The 17022-nt window shown below is 42.9% G+C and overlaps 1 protein-coding gene across 14 annotated transcripts in view; it reads right to left on the reverse strand.

Moving 5' to 3' along the window:
• TIAM1 (TIAM Rac1 associated GEF 1) overlaps positions 1–17022 on the reverse strand; it is a 441301-nt gene that overhangs the window by 123432 nt on the left and 300847 nt on the right. For all 14 annotated transcript variants that reach the window (XM_054542445.2, XM_054542444.2, XM_024239448.3 and 11 more), the window contains 2 exons: positions 10899–11346; positions 4630–4802 (listed from right to left, as the gene is read on the reverse strand). In XM_054542445.2, coding sequence (XP_054398420.1) covers positions 4630–4802; positions 10899–11346 — 621 coding nt within the window. The remainder of the gene's footprint in view (positions 1–4629; positions 4803–10898; positions 11347–17022) is intronic.

Below are 17022 nucleotides of genomic sequence, written 5' to 3' on the forward strand. Positions count from 1 at the left end.
GGAATACGATTTCCACAAAAGGCTCTGAAAAGCTATGACACAGTCCTTGGAATCTGGAAGGTCACTGATATGGTTTGGCTGTGTCCCCACCCAAATCTCATCTTCAATTGTAGTTCCCATAATTCTCACATGTTGTGGAAGGGACCCAGTGGTAGGTAATCAAATCATGGGTGCAGGTCTTTCCATGCTGTTCTCATGATAGTAAGTGTCATGAAATCTGATGGTTTTATAAAGGGGAGTTCCCCTGCACACGCTCTTTCTTGTCTGCTGCCATGTAAGAAGACTTTGCTCCTCCTTCGCCTTCTGCCATGACGGTGAGGCCTCCCCAGCCATGTGGAACTGAGTCCATTAAACCTCTTTTCCTTATAAATTACCCAGTCTCACCCAGTCTTTATTAGCGGCATAAGAATTGACTAATACAGTCACAAATATGTATAAGGCTGTCCACAAACCCAGATAGTCCCAAGAAGTTCCTAAGCTCACCCTATGACTGACCCTACAGCTCGGTGAAAGCAGAGATGAAGGCTAAGGCAGAGATGAAAGCTAGTTGCCTGAGTGTTGATCATGTGCTTGAACTTGCAAACTTCTGTTCTTAGGAAAGACTAGGAAACTTATTGCTTCTGTACATTTAAGGAAATCTCTCTCTAATAATTAGCTGACTACTAAACTAGCTGAGCAGAGACTTCAGTGGGCACACATAACAAAGCCTAAATATTTTACAGATTTTAAGAAGGTTGCTAAACAAAGAAGCACTATCACCACCAATAATCAACAACAATAGCAAATCCTGGAGGATGGGAGGTGGATCTGCTTTCAGAGTTGCCACATTTATATTATTTTAAATGTACAATTTAAACCAAAAAAGTATGAGACATGCAAATAAACAATAAACAACAATAAAGTATGGGCCAGGAATGGTGATTCATGCCTATCATTCCAGTGGGTTGGGAGACCAAAATGGGAGGACTACTTGAGGCCAAGAGTTTGAGACCAGCCTGGGCAACATAGCAAGATTCTGTCTTTAAAAAATATTTTTAAAAAATCAGCCAGGTGTGGTGTACACCTGTAGTCCCAGCTACTTGAGAGGCTGAGGTGGGAAGATTGCTTGAGTCCAGGAGTTCAAGGTTACAGTGAGCTATGATTGCATCACTGTACTCCAGCCTGGGTAATAGAGCAAGACCCTATCTCTAAAACAATTAAATAAAGTATGGCTCATATATAGAAAAAGAAGTAGTCAATAGAAACTGTCTCAGAAAAGTCCCGTGTTGAGTGTACTAGACAAAGATTTCAAGCAACTATTCTGAACGTATTCAAAGAACTAAAATAAACCATGTCTAAAGAAATAAAGTATGAGACTAATATCACATTAAATACAGAATATCAATAAAGAAATATAATTTTTGTTTGAAAGAACCAGGCCAGGCACAGTGGCTCATGCCTGTAATCCCAGCACTTTAGGAGGCTGAGGCAGGAAGATCACTTGAGGCCAGGGGTTTGAGACCACCCTGGGCAATAAAGCGAGACCCCCATCTCTAAAAAAATAGAAAAAATTAGCTGGCTGTGGTGGTGCACACCTGTAGCCCCAACTATTCAGGAGGCTGAGCTGGGAGGATTGCTCAGCCCAGGAGGCTGAGACTACAGTGAGCTGTGATCAGTGCACTACTGACCCTACAGCTCAATGAAAGCAGAGATGAAGGCTAAGGCAGAGATGGAAGCTAGTTGCCTGAGCGTTGATGATATGCTTGAACTTGCAAACTTCTGTTCTTAGGAAAGACTAGGAAACTCATTGCTTCTGTACATTTAAGGAAATCTCTTTCTAATAATTAGCTGACTACTAAACCAGCTGAGTAGAGACTTGGCAATTTATGAGACATGCAAATAAACAATAAACAACAATAAAGTGGGTCAGGAGACCAAAACGGGAGGACTGCTTCTATTGACATTCTAGTAGTCAATAGAAACTGTCTCAGAAAAGTCAGATCCAAAATCAGTGCACCACTGCACTGCAGCCTGGGGGACAGAACAAGACTCTGTCTCAAAAAAAAAAAAAAAAAAGAAAAGAAAAGAAAAGAAAAAATGGCCAGGTGCAGCAGCTCAGGCCTGTAATCCCAGCACTTTGGGAGGCCAAGGCAGGGGGAGTACCTGAGGTCAGGAGTTTGAGACCAGCCTGACTAACATGGAGAAACCCCACCTCTACTAGAAAAAAAAATACAAAATCAGCTGGGCTTGGTGGCACATGCCTGTAATCCCAGCTACTTGGGAGGCTGAGGCAGGAGAATTGCTTGAACCTGGGAGGCAGAGGTTGTGGTGAGCTGAGATCATGCCATTGCACTCCAGCCTGGGCAACAAAAGCAAAGTTTCATCTCAAAAAAAAAAAAAAATATATATATATATATATGTATATTTTATATACATATAAATTTAAAAAGTAAAAATAACCAGAAGAACTCAACAGCAGATTTGAGTTGGAAGAAAAAAGAACCAGTGAACTTACAACAGATCAAGTGAGATTAAGGAATAGAATGAAAAACAAATGAACAGAGTCTCAGAGGCTTGTGGGACTTCATCAAGCATACTAATGTAAACAGAACAGGAGTCACCAAAGGAGTGGAGCAAGATAAATGAGCAGGAAGACTATTTGAAGAAATAATAGCTAAAAACTATCCAAATGTGATTTAAATACACAAACACATGCACACAAATCTACAGATCCAAAAGACACTACCCCATAAATATATACACATTTTATTTTGTGGCTACTAGTACCCACAACAATTTTTAAAATTTAAAAATATTAAAAGATACATATCCGAAAGACAATAAATTCCAGGTAAAGTAAACTCAAAGAGAATGATACCTAGACACATAATACTCAAACTGTTTAAAGACAAAGTCATGATCTTCAAATCAGCAAGGGAGCCTCATAGGATAAACAGCTGATTTTTCATCAAACACCATGAAGGCCAGAAAGCAGTGGGATTTTCAAAGCACTGAAATAAGATGGTCAATTAAGAATTCTATATCCAGCAAAACTATCCTTCAAAAATGATGGGGAAATTAAGTCATTTCCAGATAAATAAAAGTGTCCTGGCCTGGATGATAAAAGACATACTCAATTCAACTAGTAGGCTGCATTTGTGAGTGGGGTGGGGTTGGGGGAGGTGGCTTAGGTGCCTGAAACTTCTATTTCTTGTCCTGGTTGGTGGTTGCATAATTACTTTATGATAGCTCACTGAGCAGTACATTTATGTTGTGTGCACTCTTCTTTCTGTGTTTTACATCACAGATTTTTAAAAAAGAAAACACAGATGCTTTGTCTTTATATAATCAAAATTAGCACTTTATATTTCTTACTTTAATTGTCCAAATAGAAACAATTTCTGAAGCCAAAGCCAGAAACTTGGTGAAAAAAATGATTTCTTTCCTCTATACCTTTGTTCCAGCCCCCTCCTTGCATGTTATATTCTTACTGTCTTTGTCACGCCATTTATACCTGCTCTTCCTTTAGTAGTCATTGGTAGGCTTTACCACATTATAAAGATTTGCTATGTCTGTCCCCTCTGTTGTATGTGAACACTTTTAAGAAGACAAACTGTCAGCTGGGCGCAGTGGCTCACACCTGTAATCCCAGCACTTTGGTAGGCCGAGGTGGGTGGATCACCTGAGATCAGGAGTTCGAGACCAGCCTGACCAATATGGTGAAACCTCGTATCTACTGAAAATACAAAAATTAGCCAGGCGTGGCAGCAGGTGCCTACAGTCCCACCTACTCAAGAGGCTGAGACAGGAGAATTGCTTGAACCTGGGAGGCAGAGATTGCAGTGAGCTGAGATCGTGCCACTGCACTCCAGCATGGGTGACAAAGCAAGGCTTCATCTCAAAAAAAAAAGACGAACTGTCAAAATCGTCAGTATTCTCAATAGCACTATGCAGAGCACATAGGAAGCACAGAATAAAGGCTTGAGAAATTAATTATTCAATGGAATCAATAAAGAAAGCCTTCCTACATAACAACACAAAAAAGGTCTTGCAGAGTATATTACAACTATTCCAAACTCAAAAGATTCCCTATCAAAGAAAATGTTAATCCTGAAGCAGTTAGCAGAGAAGTATTTTTTAAAAAAAAGTTGAAATGCAAGGATGCTGAGTAGAAAGTTCTGATCAGATGAGGAAGAGAAACTGTTTAGGTGATGCCAGTCATTTCTGAGATGTCATTATTTTACTTTATGATTAATATTAGAAAAGAACATATTATAAATAAAAATTTTCGACAGCTCAAATCATGTCTAAAAGAAGAAATTCACGATCCCTTTCTTAAATGCAACAGAAATGGTACTGAGACAACACAAAGATATCCTTCAACTCATGACAAACAGAGCAAGTGTCTCACATCCAACTCACAGCCCTCCTTAGCCTTCACTTGGAAAACTTCTGAATGTACCTATTCCTGGAATTTAGTATAGATGTTTATTTTGTCATTCACTGTTTTTGTTTTTATAATGAGCAACAGATTAATCTCACCACTAAAAAAAAAGAAAAGCAGTGGAGGGAGACTGGGTACCTAGGCAAGAAAAGAGGGTAGCCAGTTCAGAGGTTTGAAATGCCCTGCAAAGGAAGTGCCCAACAAACCTGAAAAAGGAAGGCATCACCCAGGGAATTGCTGAGGCAGAAGACAAAGTCCTTCTTGGGGTGCTCAGGCACTGCCTGCACAATGCTGTTCTCCACCCAGACGGCGTGTTTGGGGATGCTGTTGTGGTCTATCCCAGACCTGCCGTCGCTCTCGTAGAAAAATAGCGTGCATCCTGAGGAAACAGAACAAGGGTGTGCATGAGTATTCAATGCTTGGGAAACAAAAGAAACCATAGTGGAACCTAACACGTGCACCCTGTCAGAGGCTGAAAATTAAAGCACGTGGAACCCAGGAAGTAAAGAGAATGGAGCCAGGCTTGGACTCAAGTCTTGGATGGGCCTAAAGAAGGACAAAGATCTTAAATTGTAGCTTCTCAGCCTGCCTGGGATTCCTTCCTGCATGCCCTCAAGTTCTCTCAAACCCTTCCTTTGGGTTTTAGAATGATTCATTACAGGTTTCCTCACAGACATAGGGTTTTGTGACTCCTCTGTCACGAGGCGAATACAAACATGGTCCTCCAGGTCAGAACTTTGCCTGGCACTATGTGAGGATTAGAAGTCACTACTGTCCGATTGAAGCCCATTCAAATATGTCTCATATGATATGCAACCAGAAAAATCTAGAAAATGTATTTAGTTTCCAGACCATGCCCTTGGATAAAACAATATATAATACCAGTGTTAAGTACTTTAAGGATAAGAAAAACAATGATACATTTTTAGTCTAACATCTTATCTATAAATTTTTTTTTTTTCTATAGCCAACCATGCCCTTGTTCCTACTGAAAGAGGAAATCTATGGCACACATACAAAGGCCTGGGAGAAGCTGGAGTCCTGGTCCATGCATAATTGCACTGTGAAACTAACAAGATAGTAGCAACAGAATATTTTACAGACTTGTGGCAAGATGGGTTCCATAGATTCCCTCCATTATCACCTAAACTTGAGGCTCACTTTAATAGCAATTATGAGCTGAACACTTACTCTGAACTAACTGAAATCAACTTCAGGGGAAGCCAGGGTATAACTTTATGACTCTTCCTCAACTTCAACATAAGCTGTCCATCCATTTTCACCATTTTCCTTACCACAAACAAGTGCCACACTTCCTGTGAACTGCACAACCCTTGAAAGTCCAATCTACTCAGCTACAATGGGAATCTGTAAAGCAAATTTGCTTATATGCGATTAGCAGTGTAGAATGATGCAGATCAATAGAAAGGTCACACTGGTTCAAGGGCAACTTTTCCTAGCCCATAATATTTCACATTACCACAGAACAGCTGTTGAACTCTACGTCCCTCCACACAGATGAATGTAGCATATTGATATGCCCTGCCCACTCGTTTCACATTTTTTTCTCTTGGTACAGTTTGACCATGGGCTCTGCTTACAAGTCCTTATTGCACGGTGCTGCTAAACATCATGATTTCATACTTGTGGTCCTTGTCTCCATAATTCAGGAGTCTCAATTATTCCTTCTACCCATTCAAGTTACAGTTGCTTCTTTTTTCAAAGGTAAAGCCCTATGCTAATGCTTTTCTGAAAGATAAAGTTTGCCAGGCACAGTGGCTTACGCCTGTAATCTCAGCACTTCGGGAGGTGAAGGTGGAAGGATTACTTGAGCCCAGGAGTCCAACAGCAGTGTGGGCAATATAGTGAGGCCTCATCTCTACTAAAAATAAAAAAAATCAGCCGGACATGCCTGCGGTTCCAGAGACTCAGGTGGCTGAGCTGGGAGGATTGTTTAAGCCCAGGAGGTTGAAGCCGCAGTAAGCCATGATCATGCCACTGCACTCCAGCCTGGGCAACAGAGCAAGACCCTGTCACAAAAATAATAAAAATGAAAGATAAAGTTTTATGTTGCTTATTGTTAAAAAATTTTAGTGGAGTTCTGCACTGTTATTTTTATTTTTTATTACTATTATTTTTGTAGATATGGGGTCCCACTGTTGCTTAGGCTGGAGTACAGTGGCACAATCATAGCTCACTGCAGCCTTGAACTCCTGGGCTCAAGTGAACCTCCTATCTCAGCCTCCCAGGTAGCTGGAACTACAGGCATATACCACCATACCTGGCTAATTTGTGTATTTTTTTGTAAAGACAAGGTCTCACTATGTTACCCAGGTTGGTCTCAAATTCCTGGCCTCAAGTGATCCTCCTGCCTCAGCCTCCTATAGTGCTGGGATTACAGGAGTGAGGCACCACACCAAGCTAATTTTTTTTAGTTTGGGATTTAAAAGTTACATGGTATAATTTAAATACATACCTGTAGAGTAGTCTGCCCCAACTCTATTTTTCTCAAATCCCAATGATTTTGAGGATCTCAAGGCTTTTCAGGAACACTTGTATCAAAAAGCAGAATCATCTGTACCTCCTATTTCCATGCCTTAGGCTAGCACAGATTAGAGAGATAAAGAAATAACAAAAATGGGAGGGGGAAACCGTTTTCCTCTAAGTCAGAGGTTCTTATGATGCAGCAAACTTGGCAACGTCTGGTGACCTTTCTGGTTGTCACAACTTGGGGGAAGGTGCTATTGGCATCTAGTGGACAGAGCCTAAAGAAGTTGTTAAGCATCTACAATGCCCAGGACAGCCCTCACAACAAATAATTATCCAGAAAATGTCAACGGTGTCACTGTTGAGAAACCCTGCTCTAAATAGTTTTTACGGCTAATTCAACACTAATGAAAAGTAGATTCCTAACATAAAAGGAGCAACACATGTTAGCACAGGTTAAGAAGAGAGAAAGAAGCCTGTGGATAATGAATTAGGTGACACTCACAAATCCTAACACATGCACCTATTGAATGTTGTATGGTCCTATCAGGTAATTATTTGTATAATTTTTCAACTTTGATTTAGAATCATCCACAACAAAGCACCACCAAAGGTGATTAAAATCAGCTTTTACTCAATGATCAACTTGTTCCAATTTTAAGATGAACGCAAAGCAGCAAATCTGAGAACCATGTTCTCCCTGATGAAAGTCTGTTTACTTTCATCTTCCCTGGAACATAATCTGTACGTTCTTCCGTTGTCCATGGAAACACTCCAGAGACTAATTCCAAATGAAATCTTTTTTTAAAAAAACTCAATTACTTTGCCTAATGGGAAAGAATCTTTGGGAAAAAAAAAAATGTCTATCCCACAGTTCCAACATGTTCTGCTTTTTATTTCCCAATATTCGAGCATTGCTAAGAAAAAGTCAGCTGCAAGTCTTGCTTTTGAGCAGCAAGGACAAAGCCCTGAGGTTGTCAACAAATCCTGGGAACCCATCAGGATGAAGCAAAGAACTCAGTGGCTCCATGTTCTGGGCCTGAATTCCAACAGGTTGTGTCACTCAGATCTGCGTCACCAAGAAAGTAAAGACTCCCTTCCCTAAAGGGCCTGTGGGCTGTGCTCCTGGACACCTGCACCCTGACTTCCTGTGTCATTTACTCTCTGAGGGAATGACAGAAACAAAATAAACCCCTCTGATATGTCCCAAGTAAAAAAAGCCAACTAATCATTTTTATTTTACGCCACTAACATTGCTGCTGTCAACCTGAGAGTGAGAATCCCCTGGGAAGCTTGTTTAAATCACAAAGTCAGGGTCTGTTGAAGGCTGAATTGTATTCTCAAAACATCCTAAATCCAGTTAGCTCAGAATATGATCATATTTGGAAATAGGGCCTTTAAAGAGGTAATTAAGACAATATGAGGTCACGTGGGTGGGCCCTGATCCAATATAAATGGTGCCGTTATAAGAAGGAATTTGATCATAGACAAGTAAAGGGAAGACCATGTGAAGACACCGGAAGAAGACAGCCATCTCCAAGTCAAGGAGAGCAGTCTCAGAAGAAACCAACCCTGCCAACACCTTGATCTTGGATTTCCAGCCTCCAGGACTGTGAGATGATACATTTCTGTTATTTCCACCATCCAGTCTGTGGTGCTTTGCTATGGCAGCCCCAGCAAACTCATCCAGGGCCTACCACGAAATCTTGTGATTCACCAGGTGTGGGGTACAACCCAGAAAGACCCTCAAGAGGCTGTGATGCAGATGATCTTCGGATCAAGCTATTAAGAACTTGGCACTAATTAATAAAATGAATGCTAAGATGGGCTGCTAAGGATAAGAGGCTGCAGCATCCAGTGGTGTGCCCATCTAGGGGAGAAGCGGGAAGTGGAAGAGGAAGAAGCCTTTGCCCTCATCTCCTCTCACTCCCCCAGAGCAGAGCAGCTGGTGTGATCCAGGCCCCTCAGACATAACCCTATAGCACCTCCAAGTTAAGCCAAGGCACGTCACACATGAGAAAGAACACTGCAGTTCTCCAAAATGCTTCCACACAATACACATCTATGTCTCATAGGCAAGACCACTACAGCAAAAAATCATCAAAAGATAATGTTCTAGGAGGCCAGGCACCAATGCAACTGTAAACCCAAGGCCGAAGCAGGAGGATCACTTGAGGCCAAAAGTTGGAGATCAGCCTGGGCAACAAGCAAGACCCTGTCTCAACAAAAAATAAAAACATTAGCCAGGCATGGTGGCACATGCCTGTAGTCCCAGCTACGTGGGAGGCTGAAGCAGGAGGATCTCTTGAGCCCAGGAATTTGTGGCTGCAGTGAGCTATAACTGTGCCACTGCATTCCAGTCTGGAAGACAGAGTGAGACCCTGTCTCAAAAAGAAAAAAAAAAAAAAAAAAAAAAAGAAAAAGATAATGCTGTAGGAATAGCTGAGCAACAACACTTCAGAAGGAGCCAGGGCCTCTGAGTGACTTCATAGAAAAGAGTTATCACACAAGCCTTAGATCGTCTATTTTTGATAGGTGGGAGGGAAATAAAGTTCTGTCTTGCTTATGGCATTGGGATTGGCATTGCGGGTCTCTGGCACATGCAGCAAAGCCTATATCCTGACCAATACCCTCCCTTCCTGTGTCATCAGGCATCTGAGCAACAGCTGGCACCAAGAGTAATGGGGCCAACCTAAGTCCTACTTGTGCAAGGGTTGACCTGCACCTGCACATCACTGCATAGGCATTTGTGTTCACCTCACTGAACAGAGCTCTAGGCTGCTCCATGTCTCTAGGATTGCATGTTCCCAAACCAACCACAGTCTGTGAAATCCAGTATCGAATGGTCTAGTTTGATACTGATAAGCCCAGGCTTCTTCCTCTTGTGCCCTTCCATCAATCCTGTTGACCTATCTAACCTAGCCTGCCATGTATTAACCCTGTTTCAAGTCTAGCTTGGGAAGAAAACTGTGTGTGTTTGAGAAGTGTTTTTCTTTTTAAAATATAGAGCTCACAAATATATTACATTTTCTAGGCTACCAGGATGTATGAAGATACAATACGTACATGTACTTCACAAAAATGTGCAAAATTACAACAAATACCAACAAATACAAGCATGGTTATATGAACAGAAAATAAAGTGATCTACACATGCATGTCTGTATCTATATATACACAGTCAAAAACACAAAATTTGACTATTAAATAGTGACTGACTTTTTCATAAACATGATGGTCTATACAATCCATTAATATCAGGTTGAAGCCTATGAAATTAACATTATTCTACCAAATTTTTACCTTAAAAAAATGGCAATTTCATAGAATTCAAGCTAATAAATTTCCCTCCAAAATAGTCACTTTGAAAGACAAAAAGCTGAATGAGTCCAAAAAGATTTGGTTTTTTTGGAACTCATCCTTTGAAACTGTCATCAAACCAGTTGCATATATGCCAAAACTAGACACGAGATGCTCCTCTAGCATAACTGTGAAAAAAGAAAATAAAACATCATTTGCAGGGGTGGGGATGGGAGAGTTACTAATCAGGGGGCATAAAGTTTCACTTAAGTTGCATGAATAGGTTCTAGCTTATTTATTTGTTTGTTTGTTTATTATGAGCTGGTGTCTTGCTATGTTGCCCAGGCTGGTCTTGAACTCCTGGGCTCAAGTGAACCTCCTGCCTCAGCCTCCCAAAGTGCTGGGATTACAGGCGTGAGCCACTATGCCCAGCCCAGATGACTAGATTCTAGAAATCTGCCTTACAACATTGCACTTGTAGTCGATAATGCCATATTGCACATTTTAAAATGTGTTAAGAGGGTAGATTTCACGCGAAGTGCTCTTACCATGACAAATGTTTTAAATTAATATGATTTTCAAATTCTATACAACAACAACAACAAACCCACCCATCCCGTGAATATGTGCACAACGGGGCACCTCTATTGGTGCATTTGGCACATAGCCAGGGCCCTCCCGCTCTCACCTTTCAGGGACACCCAGTAGTGCTTCCACTTCCTCCGGGTGGCTGACTCCACCTTCTTGTTCTTCTTGTGCACCAGGAAGTTCTTGACGGCCAGGGCGCCGGCCTTGCGCACCGTGCCCTGCGTGGCGGTCAGTAGGATGTCCGACTGGCCCGGGGAGCTCAGGGTGCCGCTGCTCTGCTCATCGCTGTGCGCCGAGCCGGCCTCCTCCAGGCTCTCGCTGTTGGTGGTGCTCATCTCCAGCTCCCGCCGGAAGTTCTCGTACACCCCCTGACGAGCCGCATCCCCGGTGGAGCTGCTGCCGCTGTCGCTGCCCACAAAGGCCCGGCCTGTGGTAGGTGAGTAGCTGGAGTTGGTGGCATTAGATCGCCTGGACAGGAGGTCCGTGTCGGTAGTGGCCCCTTCAATCCCACTGTCTGCAAACTCACTGCCCTCGCCTGCATTAACATCCTTGGGAGCAGAAAGAGAGAGCAAAGAAGACAAGTGTCAGGTGGAGAAGGACCCTGTGGGTCCAGCCAGGGCTCTGTAGCAGCGGGATACGCCTAAGGCACAGCCACTCCCGACGGCTCCTGGACCAGGTCCTGCTCAACCTTGGATCCGCACATACCCAGCAGAGCTGCTCAGGAAACCTTCAGCCGCCCTCCGTGAGAGCAAACGATTTGGAATGTTCAAGAAATATAAAAGAAATAAGGAACACTTCAAAGAGCTTATTATTTCTCTAAGATAATTAACGAATTGGCAAATTCGCGATTGAGATTCTACAGCTGCCATGCTGAGAACCCAGCACCCTCAGCCTCATCAGCTTGCCCTGAACTCCAGGAAATTCTGCAGGCAGATGAGTTAATTGTTCCAGACGTAGGGGGTGACAATGAATAACTAGGTCTTTATAGCTGATATCTTTACAAATAAATAAATAAAAGGCCTGCTTAGGAGTCTCTTTTATAATGGAATGACTGAAAAGATAGCTAGTGCACCGCCTCACTCACTCACCCAGCACGGCCCAGTGTTCCAGGAGCAGGCAAGAATCCTCATCCTCTAATCAGATTCGCTTCTTGAAAACAAGCAGCCTCTCACTCTGCATTGTGCTAAATAAGTCTGTGGGGCCCACAGCTCCATTGAGCTCTCCAATTACCTTGCCCTTTCAAAGCTGGGATGCTAGGAGCCTTGGGCAGGCTACTTGCTGCCCCAGGGCCAAATGACAGCTCGAGGCAACTGCCAAGATACTGGGGGTATCAGTTCCAAGTTTAAAAACATTGGGAACTTCCAAAGCTGCTTCTGCTCTGAAGTTGAACATTTCCGGGACAGACAGGTCTATTCTTAAATCAGTATCTTAATTGCTCTAAAGAGCTACAGGCATTTCCATAAACAATAATTAAACAATGGCAGTCATCAAGGAAGGATACTCACTGCAGTATTGGACAGAACAGCTCAAAGTCTTATGCATAAGAAAGGAGCCTAATTCTTCTCCGAGGAAGAGAATGGGAGGCTGAGTCTAATATAGAAGATGCCAAAGTAATACACGGTTTGGCGGTTTCACCAATTTGGGGGCCTTTAGTCTCATAAATGGCTAATTCTGGTTCAAACACGTAAAAACTAATCAGATATTCTGAATTACCATACAAATGAATGCTCTGGGCTCCTATCTTTGCTGAGAGGCAATGGGGGCAGTATGAGCCATCCCACAAACTAATACTGGCCTACACAAGGACCCAGACAGACATTGTGCCCATATCTCCACGAACCTCACTTAGTTCTAAGAATTGTTCAAAGTTCACCTTCATCGTGAAGAAATACTAAGTGAGCAACTAAAAGAGATGTATAGCAAGACATGGGAAAAAGAAGGTGTCAGGAGTAGAATGGCAGCAGGAGATTGCTGGGTGAGCTTCTAGGGATCCATTATAAATGGAGCTTAGACCCCTGGGAGTTAGAGGGACTTAAGGGAAAGAAAGAAACCACGAATGCAGCTCAGATGCAGACCCCTATAACTGCTGGTTCCCACAGCTTTGCTATCTGCTATCCTGCTTATTAACATCCACGGGTGGTCATGAAAGACCTAGAGCCAATTGGTAAAAATCCTCTACACAAACAGGAAAACACTGTTATCAACCCACATTTCTCCTTGGCAGGGACATTGACCATATGCTTCCCTCTTGATATAAGACAAAAGAAAATTTGACAATTGTTGATTATTCAGGATAACCAATGAGTTACACAAGATGAGTCCGTGAATTTTCCAAACTTTTGGATTCATTTTCATGTCTCAGTCCTTCTGGGAAGAAGGTTTGGTATGTGTGAAAAAATCAGCTATTAAGTACTCTCCTCTAAAATGCAAAGAGGTGAAATGCTTCTCCACAAGACAGGGAAATTTAGCTACACAGGTAACATCCCTATTCCATAAGAGAGACTTTGGTACAAAGGAGAAAAAATGATCCCAGGCATCTTGTAATTCCCAGAGCTCCAGAAGAGGAAGGGACTTGGCAAAGCCATCTCATTGATGAACAGCCTGCGGCTTAGAAAATCACAAGTCTGGTTGGTGGCAGATGGGAAGTTGAAACCTATCCTTCCAAGTACACTTTCCACTATTATAAGGCGACCTCATGGCTCAGCTGCAGGTAGCACCTGACCAGATTCTGTCTAAATATTCAATCCCAGCAGGGCATGGTGGCTCATGCCTATAATCCCTGTACTTTGGGAGGCTGAAGCAGGTGGATCACCTGAGGTCAAGAGTTTGAGACCAGCCTGGGCAACAAGGTGAAACCCCATCTCTACTAAAACTATAGAAAATCAGCCACACATGGTGGTGCGCACCTGTAGTCCCAGCTACTCAGGAGGTTGAGGCAGGTGGGAGGATCGCTTGAGTCCAGGAAGTGGAGGTTGCAGTGAGCCAAGATTGCACCACTGCACTCCAGCCTGGGCAACAGAGAGAGACCCTGTCTCAAAACAAAACAAAACAAACAAACAAACAAATCAATCCCATGCCTTCCCCCTTTTCTTACCAACAATGGCTCTTCTAGATGTTTTCAGCAAAAGCTGAGTGACTGTTTATCCAGTTGCCTTGACCTGCCTGGCAAAAAGCTAAAACCTGCAAGTGCAAGAAAGGGGAAGGAGGATGGGAAGAGAGGATAAGGAAAAGCGAGGCAGAAACCCAAAAGACCAACTCTCAAGCGCGTGTCTCATAAGAGTTCACTACATTGCCAACACCATCCATCCCTTTACAGGAGGCCCTCACATCTGTCTCTATTTAAACTAAGAGTAAGGCCTCAATGGACACTCACCTCTGTATAGACCTGAACATCTGCTCATGCCAACTGACGCTGTAGCTTTGCCATGGCCAGACTATGTGTGTTCAACTCTGGGACAACCACTAAACCAAGCAAGGAAGTGATTACTCCAGGTAAAAGACCTGTGGGCCCCAGGTGAGCCTGCATGCTTTGGAAGCACACAGCTCCGTGTCATCACCCGGGAATGCTCTTGTCATCTGTGATCCAAGACAACTCCACCTTGTCTCCTTAAGTGGTTATTCAGGCTCAGTGGTACACATGCCCCCACTGATATGTGACCCAACCCATTGAGAAACGGACGCAGGTTGCCCAGCCCCAGCCCTTATTCAGTCATGAAGCTTGGCATGTCCCAAATTCCCAGAAGTCCATTCTCCAGCATTGCTGGAAATGGTGATGACCCAGCCAGAGGTGCTACTCAACACCGTTCTTTCTTTCCTTCATTGTGTTGCAAACTTACTTAGTGGTCATCTTTCAGAGGGGCTCCTCCTACTACCCACCTGAGAATCCTGATCCTCCCCCTACCCCAGAAGCACCTGTAAACCTCCCCAGTCTTCTCAGCAGTGAGGAATACAGAAGACTGACACCACGGAATAGTCCCAGGGGAGCCTCAGCAGTTTTTGTAGCAACTGCAAGGTAGCTTCCCTCTTAGAGTCAAATACTAAATTTTAATCAAAAAAGGCAGAGGACATCAAGGGAGATGGTAAGATCCTGGCTAGACAGAGAAATAATTCTAAACATGGTTCATGATCTAGCTGAGACTTCCAGAAAACAGCTCAAAATAAACTCTCCATGTTAGAACCACTCCGTTGAAGAGATTTCCGATCGTGAACAACATTCGCGGGGCCGAGAGGCTCTTCAATCCTGTTCTCCCAGGACAAATTCTCTGAAGCCAGATTTTCAGGGCACTCACCAGTTTCCATTCCACTGGCAGCTTCCCCAAAAATGAATGTATGCACAAGTGGCCAGCTGTAGCCTAATACATACAACAGCTGTGGGCAAGAGTTTTCTTAGCATTTGAGCTGGGCAACAAATGCTTAAATGAGCTCCCACGCTAAAATGAGGGAGGCAAGAGGCAAATTCAAAGCCTGTTTTCACTGCCTTGAAAACTGGAGGGTCACGCAGCATGAATGTAGACTAATGACACATTGTGGTAAGGCTCCAGTTGTTTTGACAGGAGACTTCAAATACTACCAAAGGGAGAGGTTTTCTGTGCTAATGATGTGCGAACACAATTTTGAAAATGCAATTAGCCAGAAAGTGCAAAGGCTCTGGGACAATTCCAGGACCAGTAGAATCAATTGGCCACTTGTAGTTAAGTTATAAGTCGAATGCAATTAGATACTGTTTCCTTTGTCACTTGAATTTCCCTGATAGATCCAGCTTAGCTTGAATACACCTGTGTTAAGATGCTAACTATAATGCAGAATTCACTGAATTCCAGGGGGTAAAAAAATGTGGACCTGCAGAAACCCTGTATTAGAATTGTTTCTGGCTTGCTAAATTCTAACATATCCTTCCTCTGATTTATCATCTTCTTCCTAACCCCAAAATGTTAAGTACCCCTCACTAAACACACACACACACACACACACACACACACACACACACACGAATATCATCTTTGGTTCTCAGTATTATCTCCTTGGTATTCTCAGCATACTCTCCTTTGATAATCTCAGTACAGCAAGTATCAATTCTAGGTAAATGACTCTGAACCAATCTGTGCCTCAATTTCTTGATATGTATAATGGGGAGAGCAACACATCTACTTTGTAAGACACTTTATAAGATACTGTGAGATTGAGTTAACCCAGGAAAAGTGTCTTAAACTGAGCCCAGCATATAGTACCTGCTCAAAAATGTTAACTATAATTACGGTCATCTCTACCTTCAGCCCTACTTACATCTTGGCCCAAGGAGAGAAGGCATTGCCTGAACTCAGTTGCTAACTTCCTGCACCAACATGGAAGAAAGGTCTCTGAGAAACCTGGGAAAAACACAGGCATACCAAGGCTGGTGCCAGCCTAATACTAATTAGGCTTGTTAATTGTTCTCACATTCACAAAACAGCACACTAAACTAGGAAAATGGTGACGTTCTCTACATTGTAAATTAGTAACTACTGGTCACTATTACGAATCACTAATAATTGCCATCCCTGATTTGCCAGAATAGGAAATCAACTCTATTTTCCCTCCCCTTCCTTTCTTAGGGCAGAATCTCTATGCCTTTCTTTTTATGTTTCCAACACCCATTCCTTTTCTTCTAGCAATTTCCAATGGGAGTCACTCACAATTTCAGCTACAAGCATTAGAACCAAAATCCTTACTGTTACTAAAAAGGGATTCCAAAGTAAGTTGGCAAAAGCTTGAAATGTTCCTTCAGGTAACTCCTGATTGGAGATGCTTTATGTCTAAGTTAAATGAATCATTGCCTCTCCTTTCATCTGCTTTTCTATGTACGTGCTTATACCTTACAGTCATCCCTCCCCTCCCTCCTCACTATCCATAATATATCAGAGACTCAGTTTTTTCTCTTCCCTTCCGAGTGCCACATCACTGGTTGAGCAATAAGCTCTCTCTTCTAACCCATCTTCCTTCCATCAATGCATCCGGCACAACACTGCCCGGTAAATGTTCCAGGAGAAATGTGGAGGACTCCTCAGAGTGCTGTTCAAGACCCTCCCCCAGGGTCCCACGTTAGCACTTGAGCTTCGATGTCCCCACCCACTAGTGAAATTGAAGAACTCATTCCAGGGCATACTCCCAACCTTTCTCTCTCTCAAGAATACTCACGTCCCCCCTTTTACTACAACCAGAAGCCTTCTCTGCGCTTCCTCCAACTG

The sequence above is a fragment of the Pongo abelii genome, chromosome 22, assembly GCF_028885655.2.
Source record: "Pongo abelii isolate AG06213 chromosome 22, NHGRI_mPonAbe1-v2.0_pri, whole genome shotgun sequence".
In the NCBI taxonomy this organism is placed as follows: Eukaryota; Metazoa; Chordata; class Mammalia; order Primates; family Hominidae; genus Pongo; species Pongo abelii.